Here is an 18868-nt window from a genome sequence, read left to right on the forward strand (position 1 = left end):
ATTAAAAAACTTCTAGCAGGCGAGAGTTAAACCTCCCGGGTGTTGCCCTGGGCAGAGCTCTTGCTGGCTCTGGCTGCACCTAACGGCCCTGCCAGGGACAGGCCACCAGCGGGAGGGAAGGCTGGCTGCAGGGTGAGAGGAAAAGCCGAGAAGGGTTTGTGTTCGGAGGGAAGCGAGGTGCTAGCTTTGTTCAGTGCTTGAAGCCTGGAGTCTGCAGTGCCCCAATGCAATCCTGCAAGGCCAGTGTGACCTGCCTGGCCATGACAGCACGGCTGCCATTGGCCTCTAAGCTTGCTTGTTTGAACTCCTCCTGGGAGCTTGGGCCAGACAGGGAACCATGGCTGGTTCAGTTTTGTTTTGCAAAGAGTCTGCTACAGCTCCGCATCCTCAGCACGACCAACCCCGTCTGCCGCCAGGTAACGGGCAGTGAATTGCCCAGCGAGTCTCTGGCTTTGCGACAGAACCTGCTCTGCCTTCCTCCCATCAACGCCGAGGACGGTGGTTTAGGCTGAAGCACTTCTCTGTGGTCGAATGCAGCAAGGACCTGCTTCGTTTAGAGGTGACTCGCCGTTCTGGTCAAAATGGCTGAGATTTACTCTGGCCCAGATAAATCTATTTATAGTAAGTGTTATGCTAATTCCATACACCAGTCTGACCCACATGTACTCACTGGAGCAATAATGCCTTCTGCTACCTGTTCTGTTTAACTGTTGTGCAGCCAGCAGCCGTTCTGTTCTCGGATCAGCAGCTCTTCCTATGAGGTAGACGTGTGCCTCCCCTTGCTTCCCTTCTCAGCAAACCAAACAGAACTCCATCTCCCGCAGCACTGCTGATCTCCCTGGGGAAATTCCTGGCTCAATCCGAGCTCTACCCTGGTTTTTAATCAGTGGGAGAAACCTAGGTGAAAACAGATTATGCAAGCTGTTTTAAAGCCACTCACATTTAAGTCACTTAAAAAAAGAAAACTGAATTGCTTTTATTACCTTATCTGAGGTTCATGTTATGTTTTGTACAGTGTAATTCATTTACTGACACTCTGGTGACCCAAGGAGTGTGGAGGGGATTTTACTCATCATTAAAATGCATCTGTCTTTGAGATAAACAGTCCCAATTGCTTAATGGAGAAATGGCAATAGAAGAGCTCTTTTTAGTGGTTTGAGTCTCCGATTTTTGTTCTAGGATAATGGAATAAGCTGTATTTCTAATCTTGGCTAAAATCTCTCTACAGATGGCTAGAAGCATGATGCAGATGTGGAAGGCCGTGCCAATGCTTTTTGATCCTGGGAGCACGCCAGAGTTTTCTGCAGTAAAAAACAGGTAGAACAGGAGAAGCTCAGAAGATGTCAGTGACACTGAAATGATTCAGAGACGCAGGGTCCTCATCTCTCTTGTCGGTGTTTTATTCTCACTTGTATTTTGCAAAGGCTCCACTGAAATAATTCTTTTCCCTTTTTGAGCCCACTGATTGCTCAAACACTTTAACTTGTCATCAAATCTATCAGCTTCAGCTCCTTTCCCGCTACAGAACTGCAAGCAGCGAGCAGACTCCACTCTTGGTTCCTTACAAAGTCCCAAGGGGCAGCACAGTTAGAGACTGCTGGCTTGTCTTGCTGCGAGACGGGGTCTGGATGACGAGTTTTTTACAGGGAAGCCCGTACAGCCAGGCAGTGACATCGGCTTGCTGTTCCGCTGTGAAGAGCAGTCAGAGGTGGTCTCAGCACAGCTTCTGAACGCTACAAGAACCTCCAAGTAGATAAACAATTAAAATAGGGAAAGTACATCAAGACATGAGAAACAGACTGCCCACATCTGTTTTTCACTGGTGCATGGACACAGATGTTTTCCCAGTATTTGGTGTTCTATTTTCTCATGTTTTTCATGGAGGCTAGATGTAGGTATACAGCCCCTAAAACCGTTCCCAGTATGTCTTCTCACGGGTGAAGAGACTCTGGGCCTAAGCTTAGCTTAGCTTTAGCTTTGGTAACAGTGTTCCTAATGCTTTGCACACGTTTTGCACAGCTACAGAAATACCCAAGTCTTTGTCTGAAACACGCTAAATGTCAGTTTATGGCTCTTATACTTCTGCTGAGAGGCTGGAGGTGTATGTTTAGACAGAGTTTTGAAGCAAGATGAATAAGACTTCATATTGTGGTTGCATGGTGTTCTATTGACTTTAAATCAGTATATTAATATTTAGCAAAAACTGACACCTCTCTTCAGAAGACATACAATGACGGATATGGCTTTTATGCACTCTGCTATATACACACAAGTACAGGCTTTTTCTAGTATTGCTTCTCACTGAGGTTCAAACTATAAAAATGCCCACTGCAACTTACTAAAGTATTTGATTTTACCACGCACTTTCCCATACACTGAATTCTCCATCACTACTTTCTGATAGCTAGTCTGAGCTCCTGCGGAATCAAGGCACTAAGCAACCTGATCTAGTTGGACCTGCTTTGAGAAGGGCATGGGATTAGATGACATCCAGAGGTCTCTTCCAACCTAAATTACTCTAGGATTTAATGGTTTAAAGGTTAAATCCTTCCTTAGCTCTTTTAATGCATCCTTATGTAATGTATCTCATGATAACAGGTTTCCCCCCAGCTCCTCCTTTGTGACCCACAGCGAAATGTTCAAGGAGACAACAGCACCTCGAGCATCTGGATCTCTCACCGCCCAACCCTGACTGATCCACAGCTCATAACACGTACATAAAGCAGAGAGGAAATGCTATAAAGCAGCGTGTTCACTTTTCACCACCCATCGTTAGAGCCTAGGGGGGAAATTCTGACAGAATTTGCAGCAAACTATTTCCTGCTAGTGCCCACAGTACTTGAGCAGCTTCTCAAATCTCGAGGGAAGAGGGAAGCAGCCCAATAATGTCACAGTGCTGTTAATCTTCCAATACTGCTAATTCAGCATGTGTGGAAAGGAAAATGCCATCAGAAAACTGACTTGGTGAGGATAGGTAGATCAGGTCAGGAGATAATATTGAACTAGACTGCTTCCCTAGGGTAGCGTCTCTTCTCTACACAGCTCTTTTGGTGCTTTCAGATCAGCAGTATGCAGATGTCTGTGCAAACTGTGGTAAAACCAGTAAGGAACATCAGCCTCTCGGGGATTCTACGGTCTGACTGCCAGTAAATCAGACCATTGACTTAAAAAAGGCACCATCCTAAGGGTAAAAGGGGTTCTAGGCTTGCCAGACCAGTCAGGACTACCCATTTCTTGTTCAGTACTGTTCTTGTCCAGTTCACTGGAAGTCATTTCTCAGCGAAAATGCTGAGCTGAGCACCTTGAAGTGATGGATTCTCCACGCAGACCATTTCACAGGCCAGCCACGTGCACTAATGCTGACGAATTGGCAGAGCAACTGACAGAGATCATCTGGTAACCACCACACAGCAACTGCCACCTTTAGCTCATTGGAGCGTAGCCCTGCTTCTGCTGATAGCTAGTAATTCTTCTGGTTCTCAAACCGACCTTCCTTTCTGTTCTGAATATCTGTTTTGCAGAAGCATGGCACAGCTGCAAGATTCAACCTCTCTGGTTCAACGTGCAGCAGATCTCGGCACCACATCTCAAATACGCTTTGAGAAAAGCCCAGGAAGAGATGCAGTTCTCTGCATCCAAAATTTGCACGGACAACTGCACTCCTGCAGTTCAGTGCTCTCCAGGCCTCTGAGCATCACACTGTGCAGTTCAGCTCCTGGGATGTCACTCAGAGGAAGGATGCACGAAAGGGCTCTGAGCCCTGGAGAAGAACGTATCATCCAGAGACTCACCGTGAGCAACGTAGGTGAGGCAGCAGACACCACCACACGCCTGTCAGTCCAGCTGCACTGTGCAGCAGAAGATGACTTCTGAACCAAATTCCCGGCTCTTGCTTTGTGCTGACCTGGGCCTGCTGTGCCTCCCACAGAGAGAGGTAACTTGCTTCATCTGACCCTCTTGAGCTAGTTCATCCATCTGACAAGTTCCACACACAGGACACACGCCTAGAAACAGGCACGCTTATGGCCAAACTTTCTCCACTCTCAAGACTTCATCAGGTGGGTCATTTGCACTTTCCTGTGAGCGATACTTTTTCCTCCCTACACACTCCGATCCAGCTTGCTAAGTGACTTTAGAGCCGAGATTGCTTGTGTGCTCACCAGAAAGCAATTCCCTTCCCGGGTCGCAAGGACTGAGCTTTTGTGGTGGCAATATCAAAATTGCACAGCAAAGACTGAACACAGGAATATTCTTTTCTGAGCTGAAGAAAGAAACATTATGTGGGCATATGACTCCTCAGATGACATTTGTTTGCTTTTTTTTACAAGCAAAATGGATTTATCAAAAATCTTCTATCAAACAGTTCTGTCTTCTCCCCAAGTGAACTCAGCGGCATCCGTTTACCAACAGGGCTGGACAAGTTCCAGCAGACTTTGTTGAGACTTCCCCTGGTCCACAGCTCAGCTCAGTCCACCCCCCCTCAGCAGGGATCTCTTTCAGCACCAAATGCTCCTTGTTTCTTTTTTCTCTCCCTCCCCTGGGCCTCGGCTCAGAGCTGGAGCTCCCCAACCTCTATGCTCCCTTTGTCCCCGCCTGAAAGGCTTTTCCTGTGCGTGTCCTGCCAAGCACAGCAAAGGTCTTGTCCCCTCTGGCTGCAGAAGCGCTGAAAGTGCTGCCTGACCTGGGGGCAATAAGGAAGGGACCTTGCCCCTTCCTTTGCCCTGGGAGAGTTGGGTGCCGCTTGCACCCTCCCAGAGGTGCCAAACGGTTTTTGCTGTGTCCCAGCACCACAAAACAACCTTTTTTTTTTCCTGTAGAGTGACACCAGTAAGTAACACAACCCTTTCCTAAAGGCATGAGAGTTTATGGCCGTGCTAGTTCAGCTGGTGCTGCATGGAAGCTTGCTGGGGGAAATATGAATAAGCGCCCTAGACACTACTCATCCCTTGCTTTTATTTATTACTCTCCAGGGCTGGGTATGGTCCCATTTTTCTAGCTCTGACTTCCTCTTACACCACTCCGGAGGGAACAGAGCTGTTGTGATGTGGCTGGGGCTGGGGAATTCATTCTCTTGTAAAGGATTAGTGTCTCAGCCACCAAGCTTTAGAAAAGGACATTCTTTTGAGTGCAGCTAGCAGGACTTTTACCAGCTACGGATTGCTTCTCTGCTCTCTGTGGCCGTATGATGGACTGTCACACCCCTCTGAGGCAGTAAATCTCCCTTGCAGCATGAACCCTACCGTCCTTCTGCATACTCAATGTTGTCTTGGACCCTGCTCTGGAGACAGCATGGTTAGGCTCATATACCAGGAGGAAATTCCCAAGCTCACACAAAAAGCCAAAATGCTGGGGGTAGAGGGAAGCATTGGGCAGGAAACAGGGACCAGTGCGGCCTGGAGTAAAAATTACTACATCCTCTGTACCGCATGATGTGGCCCAGGGAAGGAAGAACAAAGTTGGCATTGTAGTAACTGGGCCTCCGCAGCAGAAAAAGAATTGAAGCACAAAGTCATGGGTCAGAACAACAGGGTTCAGCCCTGTAGGGTTCACAGATACTCAACCACCACACAGAAAATTTAGCTAGAATCCTCCACTTCTTCTTGATTTCTTGGCATCTCACGCCTGTCATCTCAACCCACACAGTTCCGAACTGCAAGTAAAAGAGAAGTACAGAGTAATAAACTATGAATAACTGTGGTGAACACAAGCAAAGATTAAAGTCCATGAGTCTAGATGCTACAGCATTTTGACTACTGAGAGAAGCCTTTTTCTCATCCCATCACCATAGATATCAGCTTGGAGTTTTCCAGTGTCTCAGTCCTGTTTACTAGTTTGGCACTGTCCCACAGTTTTACGCGTTATCTCTGAATTCAGATGAGTCAGTGATACATCAAGAGCTTGTGTTATTCCAAACTCCTAAACTCAATCTGGCAGAACTGGTTTTATTACACTCTTGGAACACTTCAGGCAGGCGTCTTTCTACAACCGTCAGCTTGCTGCCTTCTCTTCCTCCAGCCTTCAGGTGGGCTGTCCTCTGCAGATCTGAGAGCACCATCTGAAGTGCCAGCCTCCAGACAGTGGGAGCAAGAAAAGCTGGGAAGCGTGGGGGAAGAGAAGGGGGGGGGGAAGGAAGCAAGGGAAATAAGGGAAAAAGGGAAGGGAAGGGAAGGGAAGGGAAGGGAAGGGAAGGGAAGGGAAGGGAAGGGAAGGGAAGGGAAGGGAAGGGAAGGGAAGGGAAGGGAAGGGAAGGGAAGGGAAGGGAAGGGAAGGGAAGGGAAGGGAAGGGAAGGGAAGGGAAGGGAAGGGGAAGGGGAAGGGGAAGGGAAGGGGAAGGGGAAGGGGAAGGGGAAGGGGAGGGGAAGGGGAAGGGGAGGGGAGGGGAAGGGTGAAGGGGAGGGGAGGGGAAGGGTGAAGGGGAGGGGAAGGGTGAAGGGGAGGGGAAGGGTGAAGGGGAGGGGAGGGGAAAGGGAAGGGGAGGGGAGGGAAAGGGGTCTGCTGCTATGTCAGTGCTATCACAGCCCCTATTTCCTACATCCTGGGGCGAGGTCACGGTGCAGGGACAAATCCATATTTCCTGCCAAAACCTGGGTTTATCGGAGAGAACAAAGGGGTGATATTCTGCAAAGAAACTGAGCTGTGGGAAACAGCATTGTTTCACTGAGCTAGAATGGAACAGGAACAACTGGCATGCTTAAATAGCTGTTCTTCAAAATAGTTACGGAAATTTCTGCATTACCCCAACTTGCAAATGTAGCAGGACCATGCTGATGTTTAAACTGGTATTCTTCTCAAGTGCACGGGCATAAAATGGCCTCAGAGCAAGGCACAAGTGTGTATACTTGCATAACCTAACTTTTCTTTGTTGTAGGAGTACAGATAAATCCCCTTTAGCTGTTCCCTATGTCCATGGAGATACTTTACTGCAGCTGTATATGTGGACCCTGTCTGTAAAATCAACACACATAGTATACTGCATTTTCACCCTGATGGTCAGAGATCTGGCAGACAAAACAACACGTCAGTCTCCTCCATGTACTGTTAAATAAAGACTGGCACAGCTGCTTGGATGCTGAGGAAGGACTACAAGCTATGCCTGTATCTCTGTGCGTCTGAATGCATGTACGTGCAGGCCACATAGCTGAATTTTATTCCCATAAAATATCCTCCTACTTTATCAACAGGCAGGTGTATCCAACCCTTGGAAGCACTGCATGTGCACATATGCGTTTACACACACGTTCACACGTGCTGCTTCTATTAGCAATAGCATTTAATAAAGAGTATGGAAATTATTAAGCCCTGCTGTAGTGTGATGAAGCAGACCGGGTATGCAGAGAACGGATTAGCTCATTCTCTGATATTATATAATCTGTTTAGACTGTGCCACTTTATGCGTATTTAAGGAATGAATGAGCACTTGACTCTGGGATGTGCCACCCATGAGTTCTGACATCATCCCTTTAATCCACTGTGATGAATTTACTGCTTTGCTTTTTAGCCATTCCCCTGCTATATCCAGTAAAAGTTCTGCACTAGAACGATTACTCTCAGAGACCATGTGCATGTGTCCATGTTAATTCAGCAATGGTTAACTATAAGCAACAGACTGTTCTCCACCTCCCTCACGGAGAGACCTGGCACAAAAGCAAAGCAAACTTCTCCCTCAGATAAGGTGAAGCAAGACGAGAACGTAAGGTGTGCGTGGGCACACTGCTGTAAATGTACCACACTGCGTTCGGTTAACCTTGTGTTCACTGGGTTGGCATTGGCTGTTCAGGACACGTACAACCTGTCCATTGATTTTTTCTGGTCCTTTCTTCCCTCCTATAAATCAAAGTCTCTGAACTGAATTTCTTCTTTCTGAACCTCTTCACAAAATGAGAGGCTAGAGGAGACAGCAACATACAAAACCAAGAAGAACTGCGGATGCACTGCTTTAAAACCAACCCTCTCCAGTAAGCCAAAACATGTACCCCACCAAGTGAAAAGAATGGAACGTTTTGCCAGGCAGTTTGTGGCGGGGCAATTACCTCTCCGAGGAGTCATCGGCTCCTGCAGCAACACGTGCGGCTTACTCACTGCTTCTTTGACCTGTGCTGGCATTCTCTCACCTAGTTCGTCAGGGCAGATACGTGCCTACCAAGGCTCTGTTCACATGCACGGGACTGGTGGCAGAGCCAGTTTCCTCACCATCAAGCATGTGCAGGAAGAAACACACAAAGCCTCTTCTCCAAGCCTTCTAGAGCAACAGAGTCTCCAGCGTACCCCACTTTTTTAATCTGCTGCAACAGAAGCAGAAGTGCTCTTCCCTTTCTGCTAGGGGCTCGCACAGCACTGGGCAGAACGTTGAGCGCGATGCTTTTCCCTTGCTGGTCCATGGCCAGCCACGATGGGTGTTGTGACTGCAGTTGTGGGCAGCTCCTTCTGGGCTGAGGGCCAGTCTGGCTGCAGCCAGGCATGGATGCAGCGGGGTTGCAGGAAACCGGCCTCCACCCTCCCTGTACCCACAGGAATAATTCTTCAGTATCCTCGCTCTGCTCCCTGTCCTACGGGGGCTGGGAATTCTGCAGCTTAAATTGCTTCTCTTTGCCCATTCCAAGATCTTAACAGAGCAGGCTCCGCAGTGCCTCAGAGAAGATCAAGAAGCAATTAGAGAGCTACTGGCAGGTAAAAATCTCAACCTTCCACACTGGCCACGAAGCCTGCTTCCCCTGCCCCTCCAAGCCTGCAGCTGCTGGGCAGAGAGGGAACAAATTCTGCTCTTGGTTCCCCTTCCTTTCCCCACAGCAAAAGTGAGCATGGCATCGTGTTCTTACGGAGTCAAATCTACTTTCTTTTTTTTCACTTCCTTTCCTCCACCCTCATTTTTAAGGCAAGCTTTACATTAGACAGGAACCACATTAATTATGGGAAGAGCTAACCATCAGTGTGTGTAACAAACACTTGGGAAACAGCAGTCAGGAATGACTGTAAATGTCTGAAATCAGAATACAGACCCAACGTAGAGGAGAACTGCAAGCAAACAAGCAAGCAAGCACTCTTGGCTCCAGGGAAACATTCTGTCCTGTCCCCAAAATTCAACCAAACTTGGACTGCAGGTCTGTTTCCAGGGCTCTTTTCTTTATCCCAGATAACTGACCTTACAAAGCTAGCAGCAGCCTGTTTTTATAAGCAAAACCAGTGCTTAGGAAGCCAGAAAAACTCATGGTTCCACTGGCCTTCCTGCTGCAAAAAAATGAATACTGTGGCTGAAATTTCATAGTGTTACGAAACCAGGTTTTAAAGGGACCATTGCCATTTCAGAAAAGCTGGGGATTCCAAAGCTCTTGTGCTTGATTTTCACTCCTCCCTCCCATCCCTGCTCGTCCTCTGCCCCTTGAGAGCGGAGCAGTTCAGGGCGCTTAGAGTCAAGGCTTTACAGGGTTAGCAGTTTCAGGTAGCTTTGAGGTACAGGAATTAACACAAACTTCTTTTGCAATGGCTACAGGAAATTGCTCGGTGGTGAGGAAGCTGGCTCTCTCACCAGCCCCACGTATCTGACCAGGGGCTGGGCACGCGGGTTTGCCCTGACAAATGACGTGGGACGGTACGGACACAGCCTGGAGAGAGCTCCATCCAGACCCACAGCCACTCCTCCAGCTCTGATCACGGGTCTCAGCCTTCGTGCTGGCTGTTCCTAACCCCAAACAACCCAGCACACACACTCTCCATCCCGAGCTCACCCGTTACCCTGCTCAGCCCTAACACCAAACCGAAAGTCTTCGGCCTCCTTATGGCCTCAAGTTGCATCAGGGGAGGTTCAGATTGGGTATTGGGAAAAATTTCTGTGCTGAAAGAGTGGTCAGGCATTGGACCAGGCTGCCCAGGGCAGTGGTGGAGTCACCATCCCTGGAGGGGTTCAAAAAACCTGTAGATGTGGCACTTCAGGACATGGTTTGGCAGGCACAGTGGTGTTGGGGTGACGGGCAGACTTGATGATCTTAGAGGTCTTTTCCAACCTTAATGATTCTATGATTCTGTGATTGAACAAGGTCTCTCAACTCACCATACCTGTGTTAGCAACCCCAGGATATGTGCCCTACAAATCAGAAGACACTGTTTGAGTGGGGAAGGGGACTTGCAAGATCCCCCAGCACGGACTTAACTAAGTCGGGAGTTGCTGCGGAATTTAGAACGCCCTGATCTGTGCAGTAGCAGATGAGACAGTGCTTTATTCCTGATCCAGTGATTACAGGTCAAAGCCAAACTGCCCTACTGACAGTGCAAAACTTTGCAAAAGCACCCAGATTAACGGAGGCTGTGTCAGTGATAACACTGCTAACGTGCAGCAAGCTCCCATCTCGGCTGCCTGGCACAGGGGAGGCCAGCCGGGGAAAGCTGCCGGACCCTGCCCGCAGTCCAAGCTCCTCCAGGCAAGGGATTCTCCACCACGCTGCGGCATCCCTTCTCCGGACTGGAGAGCAGCCTTGATGATGCCACCGAGACCAGAACGAACCCAGCCTGACCCCAGGAGTCTGCACCACCCTCCTGCCTCGGGGCGGCACAACGAAATGAAGGTCAATGGGCGGCTTCTCTCACGCAGGTGGGAGAGGTCCCTGGCGTGGGCAGCAGCAGCACATTGCCCTCCTCCCCAGCCCTCCTGCCCTCGGAGCCCCGTGCTGGAATGCCATACTTTCCTACCTAAAAGGATCACCAGAAATGAACGATTAATCCGTCAGTGCTGATGGCACCACGTTACTGAAGGTGCTTTGTCATCACAGACATTAATTATTGCACAGGCTCTTGACTCAGATACGCAGTGCGACCCTTCCATCCTGTCCCTCTCCCAAAGCTAAGGAAAACAAAACAGAGGGGCTGTTGAAATGGATAAAAGGGACTTTCCTCAGCCGTGCAATCGCTGAGTGCCAAAGCTCGCAGCAGCCCCCAGCCCCAGGACTCCCCATTCCCCACTCCAGCCAGCAGAGAGCCTGGGTTCCCTGCAGATGAAGGCTCGACACCACTGTTTCCCATCAGCTCCATGAAACTGGCTTTGTGGTGCCTTTCCAGCTTCCTGAGCTCCAGCAGTGTGAGTGACAACGGACTCGGACTTCTCCTGGAATGCAGAGCTCGCTGGCCTTGCAGTAACACACGTTTCAACAGGAGCCTGTCTCGAGTCCACACGAATGAGGTTACGCCAAACAGCGTTTCATCGAACTCTCACTCGACGTGCTCGCTTGGCCACGCTGCAGTCCGTCGAGGACCAGGGTTGGAATCCAGAGACACCACACGGTGCCAAGACAACCAGCACAGCACAGTTATCGAGACATGGGGCACCCTCCGAGGAGGAGCAGATGACTCTCCCACAGATCATTTCAATAGCGCAGATCAGCCTCCACCAGCATCTCTCAGCCACGTTACTTCTGGGTCTAATTACCCTCTTCTGCCACAGGGTTATTGCTCTTTTGTTTTGTTGGGTTTTTTTTCCTTTTAGCAAGCTTTTGTCATGTAACTTCCAACTCTCTTACATTCTTTACTACAGCTAGGAAATTAGCAACTAGCAAAACCCTGATCTTGGCTTTCTCGGTGGCTCTTGGCCATCCTAACAGGACAAGGCCTACGGCTCCTCGTGGCGCTGCCCTCTGGAAGGCTTTGAGGAAAGCAGTCCAGGCTCACACCCGGGGCACGTGATAGCCAGAGTTCTACACTTTGCAAAACTTCTCCTGCAAAATCATTCAGGTTGAGCAACTTTCTCCTTACACTTATGGCAACCAGAAGAAGAGCCAGGGAGAGGGAAAACTGTCAGCAGACCATCACTGTGACAAAAGAGATGAGTTTCATCTCCACGTAGCCACATCCACCCCAGCCAGCAGAAGGACAACAGAGAGGAACAGCTACTGAAAATCAAAGCAAGCAACGTCCACCTCAATGTTCTGTTAGACAACTCGAAACATTTCAAAGTTTGCAGACGCTCTTACAGGGCACACACTATTTACAAAGCAAGGTGTGTTACAGGAGTGTTATTCCGGTAACAAAGTCAATCATCAAATTACGAAATATCAAAATTCCCCTTGTCTGTGTGCTACACTGTGAAACTCAGGAGCTATAGCTCCCACGAGCAGCCTGACAGCTTGTACCTCAGAGTCTAATATCATCCACTCCAAACTCACAGCTTCTAAGTCTGGGCAGTTTTATTTTGAGCAAAAAAACCCCCAAACATTTAAAAAATCCTTTTCTGATTTGGGGAATTGGAATGGATCAGCAGGGGTTTAGCTTCTGAACCTTGGCTCTTTGGGATACCCTGCTTACGCAGTTCACAATTCAAAGTTACTAAGGAAACTGCTTGCCAAAAATTTGGCATAAAATACCATTTATGAAGCCAAGCCAGAGATCTCAAGTCAGTTGTCACCCAGTCAGTTCTCTCATATCAGAGGACTGCCCCTGGCTACACACTGAATAAATACCTTCAGATCTGCCCACAGCAATGCAGGCTGAAGGACTGCAGCTCTTCCCTAAGTACTTCAGGATTCACGCAGTAGTTTCGGTGACGGGGAACCTCAGATTAAGGGACTTCTGCGTCCATATATTTCTGTGGTACCACCTATGGAGGAAAAAAACCTGTGCCACGCAAGGGTCCTGCTGCGATCATCTGGCGCAAGAGCAGCTGAAACGAAACGCAGCCCCGACTGCAAAGCGGGCACTTCGGGCAAAGCTGTCACGACGACAGGCTCGCGATGGCACATCAGGTACAAACTGCCACAAACACACACGCAAGGGAAGGAGCCAGCCTCACAGATGAGGGATGGACCCCCCACATAAACCATGCCCCAGTACAACCCCCGGTAAATGACAGATTTGGGTCTGCGTTACTGACTTGGGGTCACTTTAAAGCGATGCTGAAAAAGGGAGGCAGGGAGCCAAAAGGAGAAACAAAGCCTCACGGCATTCGGAAAGCACCACACGGATGTACAGATAGACAGGACGAGGGGTGATGGTTTTAAACTAAAACAGGGTAGGTTTAGGCTGGATATAAGGAAGAAATTCTTTACAATGAGGGTGGTGAAACACTGGAACGGGTTGCCCAGAGAGGCAGTGGAGGCCCCATCCCTGGAAACATTTCAGACCAGGTTGGACAGGGCTCTGAGCACCCTGATCTAGTTAGGGGTGTCCCTGCTCGCTGCGGGGGGGTTGGACTAGATGACCTCTAGGGGTCCCTTCGACCCAAAACTTTCTATGATTCTATGATTCTATGATATTTAGGGGCTGGACGGATCGGATGGACTGCTGCAACTGGGAGAGCATCTCATGGCTGGTACCATCAAAGGAAGTAACTTATATGGCAATATCTTTGCTTTGACTTCTGCTTCAGATTCTTTGACTTAAGAAAGTGCAATGATAAAGAGACAAGAAAGAGAATAAATAAAGACAGCTATTATGATTGATATAGATAATATCATGCTGCTTTTGTGATAACATCTTCTCTCTCGTTCAGCTAAACCAGCAAGTGAGGGCAATTGCACTCATTAGTCTCTGATTCAAAAAGAAGCTCCCTGTGTAGGCGTATCTTCACGCAACTGTCATCGGGATCGGGGATCTTGCTTACATAAGAAGCCTTGTGTAACAAAAACCAATTTCAACTCAATGCCTGCGCTCTTTTCGTTAAACTGATTTAGTTAAACCGATGAAGATTCTTTCTCTGGCCATTCTGGGTGTAAGTTAAATTTGCCTTTAAGTAACTGAAGCTTTGGCTTACCTCAAACTGCACGTCACTGCGGGCAGTGTCAATCGACACAAATCACACAGGCGCCGCTGAAGGTTTTTTCTGCAGAGGCCTTCACTAACACACATTCACACAGCACGGATGCATTAGAACTGGTTTTGCTAGCTTTAAATTTGTCTAATTCAATCTGTTATCAGACTTAGCAAGATCAGTTTGACTGAGGGTTTTAATTCTTCCCACTCTGTTTGAAACACCCTAGTAAGAGTTGGCAAATATTTTCTAAATGTACTTTTTTTTTCACTTTCTTTTCCTCTGGCAAATGACTTTTTTTTTCCCTTGCCTCCTCCATGGAGCTAGATTTACACGCCTGCATTCTTCTCTGCCTAATGAGAGCTGCAGTGACATGCTGAAGGTGCTGCGCGCTGCTAGAACAAACATCTCCGCCCGAGTCCCTGGGTCACTGCCCGATGATGGTGCTGCTCCAGGGAGTCCTGCGAGCAGCTGGACCTCTGCGTCGCAGCCAGCCAGGAGGCTGCAGGGCATGGGGGAGGCGAGGACTGGCACCCCACAGACCTGGGCACGACCACGGTCTGGTGTAGCCTACACCTCGATCGCAGGTCTCCCTCTCCTGCTAAGCAGCACAGAGGTCCCTCGGTGGCCCGGGGCTTGGATGTATGCGGAGGGATGCTGTTAGCTGTCTCTTCCCTTGGGTCATGGTGGCTGTAAGGGCTCCTCGTGAGAAGATTCTGGCACCTGAGTCGCTGTGCTACAGCCAGAGCACCGCACCTCCTCGTTCACCCCACTGCCACGCAGCCCGCTCTGCAGCGGGTAACCCTGACCTCACAACAAATCTGATTAATAAGCTTAGTAAACAGCAACAACAACTACAACAGCAATGTTACTTAAGGAAATAACCGCTTATTTCCCTCCCTTGTGGGAATTACCACAGAGGCATTTGGGGTTTTCTGTGACCCACAGAGTGCTACAGCCAGGTCCAGCCTCTGCAATTTGTTCCCGCTCTTCCCTTGCCTTCCCGATTGTTCCTAGAGTTCATTTACACCCGGGATGAGTAACGATGTCCCTGCCCGTCCCTCAGCACCAAGCGAGTCTTCCCCTTCTTCTACCAAGCAAGGGGGGAATAAAGGTAGGGGGGAAGCTGTGGGAGCTGGCAGGATGCCCAAGGACTTCCATTTTGCAAGCATGAGCCAAATTTACTCATCTAGCACTGTTGCTTCACAGATCTGCGAGGGGAAGGGCCGTCACGGGCTCTTCTTCGCATCACTCCAGACCACTGGCTTCTGTCACTGAGTGGAACAAGTCAGGAACGAGTTCCTAGACTTCCCAGACTACTGCTCGTTACACAGAGGGCTCTGCACGGCAGGGAGATGAAAGCCACAACATCTACTGGGGTTGCACTCAAATGTGCTAGAACTGGTCTTTCAAGGCAATTATACTTGTTTACTGGAATTGAATACACATGTCTCTACAAGATGCCTTGCAGAAATAAGACTTATCTACCAACCCAAAGATCTACACGTATTCAAGTAACAAATTTTATTTTTTTTTTAAGTTTTCTTTTAGAAACCGGTCCCTATAAAGTAGGAAGCAATGACAGATTGAGTGTCTATCGAGTACTGACTTGGAGTTTTTTGACACGTAACTGGATTTGATTGCTAAAGTAGACTAGTTTGGTAGCCTTATATATGGGATGCTTAATACGGTGTTTGTTTATGCCTCTGCAATATTTATTGGGAGGTTTTTTTCCTCCCTGTGTATAACAAACAGAAAACAATTTATCTCAAAGGCTCGCTGTTGAGGGGAATAAGCCAATTGTAAAACCTGGCATCACCCTTTGCTGGGAAGCGCAGAGGGTCTCTGTGCACCAGTGGGTGCCCGTAGGGAAGGGAGACGATTCCCAGCTAAAGGACTGATATGGGAAATCTGGACTAAATTTCTGCCTCTTCCACAGATGTTTCCTATGGCAAGGGACTTTACCTATTGCTGTCTCAGCCTCTGTTGAGAAAGCGGATTATATGCTACCTTCTCTCACCCTGATTTTATCTATATTTTTGTATATAGTTTAGCTTGTATGGTATTTTACTTTTTTTTAGAGTTGTAAGATTTTAGGGACGTGTTAGTAAGCATCTCTGCCATGCACCGTAGAAGAAGTTCTGTCCTTACAGGCATCTAAGGATTCTCTTGTACTACAAACAAATAATTGTAACGGAGGATTAATTAAACAGTTGGAAGGAAGAAAAGTATACAAGGAGGCTAGAATCTGTACCCTTTGAGAAAGTCTGAAGAAATCTATTTTGTTCTTTTTTTTTTTTTCCACAGGCCTGCTAATGCCAGTATTTTTTCACTGTTCGAGGTGTTCATAGTTTACATATTCCCCTGCTACATATATTTTGGGTCTGCTGAAATATACAGGTTTATTTCTTTAGTCTTATCTCTTGCCTCCCCTCTAACAGGCAGACTGTGTCTGGCCATTTGGGAAATAGTTCATAATTCCGTGCTTAAATAACTGGCTTTTGATAAAGGTCCAACACAGCGCTCTGAGAGCTGTTTTGTTTTTATGGATGGAAGCAGACAGCGCAGAATGATGTTGCCTGCATACTAAGAAACTTGGCCCGAAGCCCACACACACCAAAGGCAAAATAAATAAATAAACATATCAATCAATCTTGACGTCACCAGGAAAAGGGTCACTGCCATGTGGAACGAGACATCTGGCCAGTGAAGTCACTGCTCTGGAAGGATGCCACTGAACAGTTCGCATGCTCGGCAGCACAATGGGATAAAATGACAGTCAAAAAAGAAAAAGGGGGGGGGGGTAAATTCTAATTGATGCTAAATGAGCAGAGGTTTAAAGAAGGAGCTTCACACCCTCTGCAAACCTGTCCATGCATCTAACTTGTTCCTGGCAAAAAGCTCCCATGATTCCAACGCCGACCCGGCACGCAAACGAGACCAGCCTGTCATCTCACGTGGCACTGTCCATTACACTTCCAGAACAAGAAAGAGCAGGATCTTACCATGCAACTAAAAATAAAACGTGCGGAGGGGGACCCCTTCCACAGCCCTACGTATTCCCACACGCGGGGATAAAGCAGATGGACGTGCCCAGGGATCCGCGTTACCTGCAGCTGTACACAGCCACAGGCACCCCGAATGACAATTCTCCAGCGCAGCCACGGCCACAGACCGCTGCAGCCCTTCAGACGAACCTGGCATTCCAAGAGGTTATTTTTAAAGGCACTTGAAGGAAAACGCGAACTGTTCTATTTAACAAACAAAAAGGTTTCGAGAAGGAGCAACGAGAAATGTCTGCAGGGAAGGGGAAACCCCTCGCTCGCTCTCTCCCCCGTACGCACGGCCAACCCACCCGCTTCTGCAGGCTTTTGTCTATTCTGTCAGGCTTTCCGCTATTGTCTCTCTGTCCCTCTGTCCCCATCCAGGCACCGTACTGGAAGCAGCAGGAGCCTGTTGGCTCCGGAGGCTCTGCTCTTCCCTGCAGAGCATCAGGACATCCCCAGCCCTCCCGGACACCTCGCCAGGATGCTCCCGGCAGGACGGAGCATCCGTACCCAGAACGGGGAGGCCCTGGGCACCTCCGAAACGGCCCGATTCCAGCGCAGCCCGGCCCAGACGGAGTCTTTGTTGTCACAGCCCGGATTCCTTCAAGACGGCTAAAAAAAAAAACCCCCACCCTCCGAGAGACGGGAGCGCGATCCCACGGAAAATGCCCGTACTCCTCCGCACCGGCGCTTCGGGCGCTTTAAATCGGCTCTGTCCGCCCGCGGGGCGATCCCAGTTTGCCCTGTCACGACTGGGACTCGGCGCTGTCTGCTGGGTGCTCCCACACCCAGGAGAGGAGCAGGCGAGGAGGGCAGGGTGCAGCCTCCCGCTACCCCCCCCCGGCCATCCCCGGCCCCCCCCCCCCCCCCCCCAAAGCCATGAGGGAAGCGGAGCGCGGCGGCTCCCCGCCCGTCCCGCTGCTGACCGGGGACGGCCGAGCCGCTTACCGGAACCGGGGCGAGTCCTTGATGCACTCCTCGAACTCCACCGTCATGCTGCCGGCTCAGCCCGCGCCGCGCTCAGCGCAGGAAGCGCATCGCCCGCCGCCGGAGCCGGGGACGCGCGGGCGGGAGAGGCGGCGAGCGAGGAAGCGAGCGAGCGAGCGACCGCCCCCCCGCGCCCGCCGCCGCGGCGGGGCTGAGGGATGAGAGCGCCCGCCGAGCCCGGCCCAGCCCCGCCGGCCCCCCCCTCCCCGCCCCGGCCGTGGAGCCCAGCCCAGCCCCGCCATCCCCCCCACCGCCAAGCGCCGGGCTGGCCCGGGCCCACCTGAAGCCTAGCCCGGGCCCACCTCAGGCCTAGCCCGGGCCCACCTCAGGCCTAACCCGGGCCCACCTCAGGCCTAGCCCGGGCCCACCTCAGGCTTAACCCGGGCCCACCTCAGGCCTGGCCCGGGCCCACCTCAGGCCTAACCCGGGCCCACCTCAGGCCTAGCCCGGGCCCACCTCAGGGCCGCCCACTGCCCCGAGGGCCCGCGGGTCCCAAACCCGATTGCCTTCCCCTGCTCGCTCCCCCCGGCTTAGAGGATGGGGCAGGGGTGCGCCCACGGGGCTGCGCAGAGCGGGCATTTTCAGGGCCGAGCTGGGTGGGATGTTGGCCACTGCCTCGTGCACCCACTCACGCTAATTGTGTGGCTGAGCGATTAAAATCGTAGAGCGGAATCACAGAGCGCTTTGGGTCGGAAGGGACCTTTGGCGCTGGAGGTGCAGCCACCGGCCATTTGCACGTGGGACTTCCACCAGGTTGTAGAACTTCCACCGGGTTGTGGGACTTCCACCAGGTTGTAGGATGTCCACCAGGTTGTAGGACATCCATCGGGTTGTGGGACTTCCACCAGGTTGTAGGATGTCCACCAGGTTGTAGGATGTCCACCAAGTTGTAGGACTTCCACCAGGGTGTAGGACATCCACCAGATTGTAGGACGTCCACCAGGTTGTAGGACTTCCACTGGGTTGTAGGATATCCACTGGGTTGTAGGACTTCTTTCACCAGGTTGTGGGCACTGTAGGAAAAAATCAAACTGCCCAGGGCACACGGTGCAGTTCTACACTGGCAGCATCAAAAGGATCGGCGTCAATCCTGTGACTCCTTACTCCA

The 18868-nt window shown here is 50.1% G+C and overlaps 1 protein-coding gene across 1 annotated transcript in view; it reads right to left on the reverse strand.

The window, feature by feature from the left end:
- ACAP3 (ArfGAP with coiled-coil, ankyrin repeat and PH domains 3) overlaps positions 1-17870 on the reverse strand; it is a 93890-nt gene extending 76020 nt beyond the window's left edge. The window contains exon 1 of the mRNA XM_075437188.1: positions 17722-17870. Within this exon, the coding sequence (XP_075293303.1) occupies positions 17722-17768 (47 nt within the window). The 5' untranslated portion in view covers positions 17769-17870. The remainder of the gene's footprint in view (positions 1-17721) is intronic.
- Between the last annotated feature and the right edge of the window lie 998 nt (positions 17871-18868).

This window comes from Opisthocomus hoazin, chromosome 16 (genome assembly GCF_030867145.1).
Source record: "Opisthocomus hoazin isolate bOpiHoa1 chromosome 16, bOpiHoa1.hap1, whole genome shotgun sequence".
Classification (NCBI taxonomy): Eukaryota; Metazoa; Chordata; class Aves; order Opisthocomiformes; family Opisthocomidae; genus Opisthocomus; species Opisthocomus hoazin.